At 37.7% G+C, this 10,342-nt stretch overlaps 2 protein-coding genes across 2 annotated transcripts; both read right to left on the bottom strand.

Moving 5' to 3' along the window:
- Window positions 1–2,132: 2,132 nt before the first annotated feature.
- LOC311077919 (E3 ubiquitin-protein ligase TRIM35-like) lies at window positions 2,133–5,389 on the bottom strand (the record flags this gene model as incomplete). The annotated part of the gene is made up of 3 exons (XM_084106565.1): window positions 2,133–3,189; window positions 3,262–3,391; window positions 5,153–5,389. The coding sequence occupies 3 exons, from the start codon at window positions 5,387–5,389 to the stop codon at window positions 2,633–2,635; spliced, it is 924 nt and encodes a 307-aa protein (XP_083962691.1). The 3' UTR covers window positions 2,133–2,632.
- Window positions 5,390–7,422: 2,033 nt separating this feature from the next.
- Window positions 7,423–9,520, bottom strand: LOC311077920 (retinol dehydrogenase 8-like; the record flags this gene model as incomplete). The annotated part of the gene is made up of 4 exons (XM_084106566.1): window positions 7,423–7,650; window positions 8,163–8,364; window positions 8,584–8,670; window positions 9,393–9,520. 4 exons carry the CDS (start codon window positions 9,518–9,520, stop codon window positions 7,423–7,425), a joined length of 645 nt encoding a protein of 214 aa, XP_083962692.1.
- Between the last annotated feature and the right edge of the window lie 822 nt (window positions 9,521–10,342).

Raw genomic sequence — 10,342 nt, forward strand, 5'->3', positions numbered from 1 at the left:
GGCTGTTATAACTCATGTACAGCAGCCAAACAAAACTTAAAGTTAATAAGTTTAAGGTCAAGAGCCCAACTAAAACACACACTGATCTCCACAATGGTGACTTTAATTATGGTTTTCTCCTTCAGCGATTCTGCTTGTTAACACCAGGTGTCTTCAATGTTGGCAATAAAATATATTTTGTAAATTTTACTCATTTTAAATGGTTAACTTTTAAGGAATTCATTTGATTAATTATTACTCAATTCTAATTTGTTAAATTTAATTAATAATATTGCTTGTAATCTGTTGCCTCATTTTTATTAATTAGATATCAATAAAATCAATGTATTCTTTTTTACAGTGTACAGGGATACTGACGAAGGAAGTTTTTTTATCTGTTACATCGTGGATGTGTTCTGTAAACAGGCTCATGCTGATGAAATTAAAGAGTTGTTCAGGAAGGTAAATGTTGAAAATCCCATTTAAATTGGTTTGCTTTATTTCAGCCCAAAAGCAAAATAATCTCTTCCAGTGCTTTGCTCAGGTAAAATACATACAAGAGTTTGCTTTGTCACATTCACTTGTGATCTTTTTTTATGATAGGTCACCTCACGCATGGAGAAAGACACACGATTCACGGGTCTGGAAAAACTAATGCCGTGTATTGACAGAACGTCCCTTCCCAAGAAACTCTACCTGTTCCCTGGACTCTGAGGATGTGCATTGTAACATCAGTTTAAGGCAAGACACCACAGGCTGATAGAATGCAAAGAGGCATTATCTAAATAAATATGCACGAATTTGAATACATTTTCAGACCAGAAATCTCAACATTGGATGAAGTCTTGTTCGAAACTTATTTTGAGAAATGACTTTGAGATTTTTATTGTAAATGAAATCTGGATATAGTTTAATAAAAAAGCAAAATAGAACAAAATCTCAAGACCAGTGAACGAGTTTCTTGCCTTGAATCAAGTTAAAGAGGCATTATATGCAAAAATGCATTCCAGATATATACAGGCAGTATATTGCATGCAATTATCACTTATATTCATTTTAATCTCATTTAATGAAATTTGTAATGTACTTTTCCATTTTCATATTACAATATTTACCATTTAACTGCTAAGAGTACTTGCTCTACTTCTTTCATTAGATAGCTTCTTCTTCTTCTACTTTTGATATAACTTTGATAAAAGTGCAAATTAATCAATAAAGCTTTCCTAATTTGTTCCCATGCCTTTGTCTCTTGCCTCTAGCATCTGTGTTTGTAGAAGATTTCACATATGGGAAGCGTCCGACTCATATTAAATATATCAGACTGAATCTGATATCGCTGAATAAAAGGGAAACTAACAAAACTCTCCTGTTGCTCTAAAGCTTTTGTGTAGCGCTCTCAATATCCTCATTGCTGACCAAATGTGTTTATAAAACAAAAATATATAAACAAAAAATATAAAAAGGTACTGTAAAATATCAAAGTACAAACTAAGAATTATAGTTTTAATAATTTCATTATAAGTTAATAGTGTTTAACACAGTGAGCCAAAAATGACTTTACAACAAAACACACCAGTTGAGTTGCAGAATATAATCTATATTGATATTATTTCACGGCTCTATGAAATGCTTGACTCTGATTGGTCATTCGGGATATTCTGAGGTCAGTTATTCCTCAGCAATGAATTGAAAAGTGGTTGAAGACTAGACGACCACAGACCGTTGACTGAACGTCTGATGCGTATGACACGCAAACAAAGTCATCGTCTGATTGAATACTACAGGATGTCCGGGAAAACAAATACCAATGTAAACAACTAATGGGAAAACTGAGCGCTGCTAAAAGCAATAATGAGTCATAAACAGTTCAGTAGCCTAGTGTTACGGCCCAGTCGGAGAGTCACATGATAGACATACATCAAAACGCTACAAAACAATTCGCCTACTTATACTACGCTCTAAATGTATGTACGGATTGTCGGATAACATAATATTTTTTATCAGCTTAATGTTGATTATTAGTCACTGATCAACCCTTTTATCTAACCCTTTCTACTCAACTGTCGGTCGCGCATATCCGCCATGTTTGTAGTTTTCTGATCACTTTTTACTCATGTTTGTAGTTCTGAACTGGATTCTCCTCCAAAGCGCAGGGGGTTGTGGGTAATATTAGCTGTTATAATGAGCTCGGATCAATCCACCATAAATAGTCGACCATCCGGGACTTTTTTTTTTTTTTTTTACAAATCTGCAATTGCACTCTTCAGAAGAATTTGTGGAATTACATATTAATTAGATACTGAAAGATACTGAAATAATGATAAATATAGAGACTGATATAAATGGGTTTGATATAGATTTGCTGAATGCTAGCGGTAGATGAGAAATGATTTGCCTTTCTATTACTAATAATAGAAAAGAAAACAGTTCAATACTTTTTCTTATACCTTTTACTTTGTTTTAACAGTTTTGTCTAATAAATGATCAGACAGTCACAGAGCTGTTAAACAGAGACATGAATAAATGGGAGCTCTGGCTCTATATTACACTATATTAACATATAATTAGTTCAGGAATCCTTTAGTTTTACTGGTGTGATTTTCAGAAGTCTGTTAGAAAAGACCATTACAGTAAATGAAGAGACATTTCCTTTTCATCTGCCTTGTCGGTCACTCTTTCCTAACAAAATCCCCAACATACCCATGACTAAACCAAAACAGATGATGAGCAAGACTCGATGTCTCTCCATGAACGATGGCTCCTTTTCCACGGTCAGAGTAACGTTAGCTGGGACGACACGCAGCGGGACGGATTGTTCTTCTAGGATCATGAAGGGAAAGAGTTTACTGGCCAATGGCACTCTATCAAATGCTGCAATGACGTGATTAATCGATCCAGCCGTCATCTCTCTGTACGAGTCTCCATCACGTCTGAGACCCCAGAAGCCGTTTTCAGGGGTCAAAGGTTGTGTAGGACGTTTTCCCTCCAATCCAAGACACACTCCAAGGCTCCAGTGCCGACTGTTTCCCACTTCAATATCCCATGTGTGAACACCATCACTGTATCCCACACTTCCCAACACCATCCGGTTCCTGTGCAGAGGAAGAGGGTTGGGTTCGTTCTGCCGACGGAAACATGAGGTCACAGAGGTCAGATCATCTGACACAGAGACGTCTGGTGGAGATGTGTTTGGGTTCAGGATCACGGGATCGGAGGAGAACAGGGAATAGTCATGTATGTTGAAAAGCTAAGCAGTTCTTACAGGAATGATCTAGCACTCACAGTAAGGGCAGACGTCCTTCATCTTCTCCCACACTTGGTACTTCAAGTTGCCCAGATGTTTGGGAACATCAATAAGAGCTTCTGAACTCAGTTTTTCATCTGGAAGCGTGTATTTAGCTCTACTCTCTCTCTCTCTCACACACACACACACACACACACACACACACACACACACACACACACACACACATACACAAACACAAACACACACACACACACACACACACAAACACAAACACAAACACACACACACACACACACACAGACACACACACACACACACACACACACACAAACACACACACACACACACACACACACACACACACACACACAGAGACACACACATAATCAGTTTTGAAAGTTAATGCCCATGAATATTCTAAAATGAAAAATGGAAATCAAAATACATGTTCATAGTTCTTTGATAATTCTGAGAAAAAGAACAGAAGGACAATAATATTAGACCGTATTATAATTTAAGAATAGACTATAACCACCAACAAAAGTATACCACCTCAACCATGTTGTTATTGTAATATTACGTGTATTCACTAGAAATTCAAAATATTACAGTTTTTTTCCAACTGCTTACACACGTTTTCAAAACTATGTCTCCTTTTTTCAAAACTCTACACACAATTCCCCAAACTGCACACACAAAATGCAAAATGCCTCACATCTCCTTCAAAATGTAACACTGCATTCAAAATGCCATAAACACAAGTCAGAATGAAGCATTTGCATCAAATGGCAAACACTTCTTTCATAATAGTACATTTTTGGATATACCATGTAAACACTGTTGTTCTAAATCTAAAGCTCTTTGGTGTTTCATAGGCTTATGTCTACATTTCAATACAATGTTCTACAGTGAAAGTAATCTGATGTAACAAGTACACTGTAAACACCAATGCAATGTAGAAACAGAACATATTTATTAGGCCTAACATTATTGTTGTTTACAGTAGCATACAACAAAACCATAAACATATGTACTGTAAAACAAAAGTATATTCTTTAGAATACAGTAAATAACACAATTGTGTGTGTGTGTGTGTGTGTGTGGGGTGGGGGGGTCCCAGGAATCCATTGTTCAAAACAGATCATCTGACCTTTGACCTATTTAGGCCTATACTACAGTAAAGCAGTGGTTGGTTAGTGATCATTTAAGCAATTTGTGTTTGCACATATGAGGAGTGTGTGTGTGTGTGACCTGGTGTAGCATTTTGATTGGTTGTGTTTGGAAAGGGAAAGCAAGTCACTTCCTGTTAGATTTTTGTGTTTTAGGTAGAGAATTGTGTGTAGTGTTTTGAAAAAAGTGTTTAATGCAATTTGAAAACTGAGTCAAAGGCTGAGAAATAGCTTATGGTTTTGGAGATTTGGTATGTAGTTTTGCACTTTGAGTGAGAGGTTTCAAAAATCGTGTGACATGAAAAGATTTTGTGTGTAAGCAGTTGGAAAAAACTGTAAATGTAAAAAGTGGGTAAATGTTGCAAATCTAAAAGTTATGACCCTTTTAACCCCAATGCAGTCAGTCATGGTAATATTAAAGATCAAAATATTAAGAGATTAAAATGATTCAGTCATGGTTAATATTATGTATATAAGCAGATAATTTAGATAAGAGCTTTCGAAAATGACACGCTATACACTTATGCCCTATGTACTCAATCTTGTAGCGTATGGATTTCATATTGTCCCAAACTGTGTTTTACTAACCGGGAATTTAAACCGTTTACATTGAGAACAAATGACGTTTAACACAACTTCCATTTGCCAACAAAAATGAATTTCTTTTTTTTTTTCCAGAGCTGTGTGTGGAGTGAATGGCAGGATTTACCACAGTGTGTGTGTGTGTGTGTGTGTGTGTGTGTGTGTGTGTGCAGACCTGCAGGAAGGTGATGTCCTCGTCCTCAATTTCTTCTTTCAGTTCTCTGACTCGGTCACAGAGAGACAGTATTCCTCCTTGTATTCTTCTTTTCATCTTTCCTCCCTTTTCTTTCTCTTCTTCATTTAGAGCTGCTCTCCTGCTCTCCTCCTCCGTTCTGAGGAACTGATGGAGTTTCTCAAACTCCTCCCTGATTCTTCTCTCTGTCTGCTGAACTTGAGACTGGGGGAATGTCATGTGGGAAACTGTTAATCATCCACACGCAAAATCACAAGACGAAAAAAAACATTTAGGTGTGTTATCCCACATGACAGATCTAAAACACAACATCTTCTTACTAAAGGCTGTAAGCATTTTCACGATAGACGTTCCTCCCTTTGCAAAACATACTGGAAAATTAGCAAATCAGAGAAGCTCCTCAAAAGTCAATATTTAATTCAAGAAGCCATTTAAACTTTTTTTGTGAAGAAAACAAATGTGAAATTTCTGTTCAGTCTTTATGCTAAACAAACCTCACCTGGATGCAGCTGGAGATTTTGTTATCTTGTGATGAACCATTCTGTAATGAGACCAAAGTCTTTTCAGCTGAACGAAGATCTCCTTTCTGCTTCCCCTTTAAAGGTAACAACACATGCAATCATACACAAACTCATTTAAACCATTTAAATTTTCAGGAATGAACTGGGCTGCAATGCTTACGCATTTAAAGAGATAGAGATAGATAGATCACGTTTGAGCTTCAGCAAGAACCAATGAGGTTCATTCTCGTGTTACGCAGCACGTTTGAGCTTCAGCGAGAACCAATGACAGGGTTCTTGCAGGGTTCAGTAAGTAAAATTTATAGGACAAGTTCGGTATTTTACACTTAAAGCCCTGTTTACAGATCGTTTCTGATGAAATAGAACGGTTAAGATTAAATTTTGGACAAATGCTGAAGACAAGCTATGAATTCTCAAACATCTTTCCAGCCATGACCTATATATACCCTTGCATCAGAATGTTCTAAATTCCCTGAATTTTTTGTTGAAAGTTTTTTTATTTTCCCCACATGAATCTGTGGACGCACGATCTATCACCAGATTTTGGGAGTGGGCTGTGCGGTGTTGTGTCTCGTGTCTCTTCAACCGAAATGAAACTGCCTTGCTGCTGGATGTGTGAATCCTCTACGGAGCATCAGCCTTGCACTTTCACGTTGTACTTTGCAGCCATTGGCAAACAAAAAAAGGGGCAGAGTGTAAAAAAGTGACTTTTTACATTTTATTTTTAGTTCAAAATCTCAAAAAACTATAGTTACAGATATTATTATTATTGCAAACAAGACCTTTTGTTGGCCATAATCTGAAGTGATTAACAGTTTGGATTTTCAGGATGTCAATAATCAGTTTGCATTACAATATTAAAATCTAAGAAACATGTGATTTTAGTGGGCAGTTGGTTGTGACTGGCTTAGACCTTGGCATGTTTGAGTCATTTTTCAACTGTGCAGATTTAGTTAAGATTTCTTAATTATATCTGCAGCATGCTTTGTTCAAATGTATATCTTATCTGGAAGTGAAACTGATGGTTATTATATTACACCTGTAACAGATAGGTTCACTAATTCTAAAATGTATACTTTTGCTGCATACTTGCAGCAGATTATACCTATAACAGTTGGGTTCACAAGTTATAATTTAACAGAGAACACTGTAAAAAAAAAGTAACCTGATCTTTTAAGAATTTTTTCTACTTCAGCTAACACTTAAAATGACTTTTGTTGATGCAACCTTCTGGAATCAGATCAGTTTATTATTTTGAGTTTAGTCAAATTATAATACTACAACTAATAACAATAATAACAATTAATGTAAATTATCACATGAAGCACATTTCATTTTTATTTAATTTTTTTAGGTTATTGGGGGGCACTCTTGTCAATGCCCAGGGGCACCAAAGTAACAGTAACAAAGTAAAAGTTTACAATTTAATCTGTACAAAGACAAAAAAACAAGGATTTCAGAGTTAAAAACAGACATCATCTGTTTTTGTGTGTGCGAGTTTGAGAGTGTGTTTGAGTGTTTGTGAGAGAGTTTGAGTGTTTAATCATTAATTATTTGGAGTGCAACATTGGACCCTTAAGGTGTAAATTCAGTTTATAGCTAAAAATATCCAGATATTGTATAAACCAGCTGTAGAGAGAAGCACAGTGTTCACACACAGGTACATTACTGCATGTTAGACTGTTAGACTCGACGATTGATCTTTGTAAGTATCCACAGGAGATGTGTGTGTTAGATTGGTGAGATGGTTCGTCTCTGTAACCATTCACAGCTCAGGAACTGCATGATTCTCACGCTAACATGCATGATTTCTCCCAGGTTATACAGCATGTGATAGAAGGTGTGAACCGACAGGCTGCGCGTCTCGTCTGCATACTTCAGCGCCACGATCGGAGTGTAAAGAGGATTCGTCGGGTTACGGAACGGAGGACGAGGCGACTCGATCACCTTCTTAGTGACCTTCAAAAACAGAGAGAGTGAGTGAGTGAAGCTCATGTGACTTTATTCACATTACTTTTTCATTATTTAGTCATTTTATTACATTTCAAACTAATGCAATTAATGCGAGATAACTATAATAATACCTGTAATGATAACTATATTCACGTTCATACCAGAGGACAACTATAACAATAACTAAATTAACGTCCACACAAACGGACGATATTTGTAAAGATAACTACTTTTGGTCTCCACGCCAATGGACGATAACTATAACGATAAGTATTTTTGGCCTCCACACAAACAGATGATAAATGCTTGAGCTTTTTAAAGTCGGTGGATTTGGATTGGCTGTCAATGTTTTAATCGTTCATCACCTGGAAGGAAATCTTTCTGAAAGTGATTCCTGCGATATCGTTGCTGTGTGTCGTTGTTTTAGTAATAGTGTGGACTTTGCTATGTGCTATATGACTTTAAGTGTTGTAATGATTATTAAAGCTTTGTTTCTAGTTATGGTTCTTGTTGTGAACAGGTATGAGTTCACATGCGTTCTGACCGTCTTCAGGTGTTTGTCCCAGGCCTTGAAAGAGGTTCACTTGGGTGGGCAGGTAGCAGTTCCTGAAGTGATAGAGCATCTCAGGATCAGCACCGGCGAACTCTTTCTTAGAAACATCTGTCATCAACTTCATCTCAAACTCTGTGTTTACAGGCCCGGGCTCAATCATCGACACACTGACCGACAGACAGAAATTAGAAAGTACGTCAGACTGCAGTGAGAAGCATCAGCACAGATCTAAAACCACAGGAAGAACCATCTAGAACCCTCTCAAGCCCATGTAGCAACAGATTTATGATGCTTTTGCTTTAATGACAAAGCTGCTCTTTTAGTTATAGAATACATATTAAAATAACATTTTAAGGCAATGTTTAATGGCAAACACTAAGACTCACGTGACGTTAAACTTGAGCAGCTGGATGGCGAGACCCTCACACAATCCCTCCGTGGTGAACTTCGACGCAGAGTAGACATCATTAAAGCTGCAGTCGGCAAGTCTGGCAGATTGGGTCGACTTAGCCAAAATTTTTAATGTTTACAACTCTCATCCCCTCCCCCACTACCAGCGAGCACCCTCCCATCGAGGTCGTGCTCGTCAGTGTGTACCTGATTTTCTGTGAACGCGTCCGTCTCTTCAGCATTGATCAACACCATGGACTCGGAGGTAGGCTGCCCTGGCTAATCTATCCATAGATAGCAATAACCGAGGAATTGGAAGCTTGTTAGTAGATTTTCTCTCCGCCATCACGCTTCGTACAATCTTCAGGCGAACTTCAGGCGTGTCGTGTGCATGTGATATTGTTACGTGCGCGAGCCGCGAGGTAGAGGGGATCTGTGGCGTGTGCACGACCTGTGATTGACAGTCAGATCTCACACCCCCCTGCGCTGATTGGACACGATGATCCGGGAGCGGTGGATTTTTGCAAAACAAATAACACGCTCCAGGTGGAGTTAGAAGCTCGGGTTTTTTTTTCTAAAACCACCTTATTTATGTTGTTCTATCAGATTATAGTGTCGATTTCACTGAATATGATCAAAAAAATGTTGCCGACGGCAGCTTTAAACGCACACTTGTGAAGAGCAACACAAATCTGCTTTGTGTTTCTGTACACTGATGTTTCCACTTGTGTGTCATTCAGCAGATGCTCATTAAGGGACAAGCTCTTCTACTGTTCCTCAAGAAGAAGTGTCTGTGTGTCTGACTGTCTTACCATGCAGGCCCAGCACACTGCTGATGACGAGGATGTGTCCAGAGCGTCTCCTCTTCATGTCGGGCATGACCTCTTTAATCATGCGCACAACACCGAAGAAATTAGTCAACTCCTGCTTCATTCGTTATAGCGTGACGAATTACTACAAAGAGGTACACAACAATGTAATGCCGACTTTTTCATCCATTGCAATCGCCTTTCTTTAATCTTGAATCCACTCATTACTACTTCCTAGTTTGATCTTAGTGTCGATGTCAAAACTCTTATTAGCACAGCAGATAAACCGGAAGTACTGACGCGCACTCTCATATACCGGAAGTTTATAGGTGCCATCTTGTGTGCGGAGTCTATTCTGTGCAGGAACAAGACAACACAAGAAGATGGAAACCAATCTCTGATGGAAACATTAATAACACAGAATCGTAGGTGAAATTCACAACATTGTATGTCACATGATGTCATTTCTGGATAAACCTGAATCGATTAGAAGACCATATTTCAGACTCATAAGAATCAACACAAATCGTCCCCTTGGAATTATAAGGTTCTATCTGCGTTCTGAGCAGTTTTGAGATATTGAGCTTTAAAGTTTTTGCATTCCATTCGACTGTATAGAAAGAACCTTTTTATTTTCTAAATAAAATGTTCCAAAATGTACACAACTTAAAAAACAACATCACATTATGTAAAGAAGTGGTCACAGAATAAGAATATGTGAATAACTAAATTTTGACAAAAATGTCAGATAGAACCTTATAATTCCAAGGGGACGAAATGTCACATCAGCTGAGAAACTGAGCTTCTCCAAACACTGAATCAACTGAACTAATAGTTTGACTGAATGATCCGATGTTGTTCCTGATTAATCAAATAAGTGTGTGTTTGTTCAGAGGAAAAGACTTGAAGATAAAGAAGACCAAAGCAGAGAAGTGCAGTGATGAAA

This window comes from Abramis brama (genome assembly GCF_963993115.1).
Source record: "Abramis brama genome assembly, chromosome: 2".
In the NCBI taxonomy this organism is placed as follows: Eukaryota; Metazoa; Chordata; class Actinopteri; order Cypriniformes; family Leuciscidae; genus Abramis; species Abramis brama.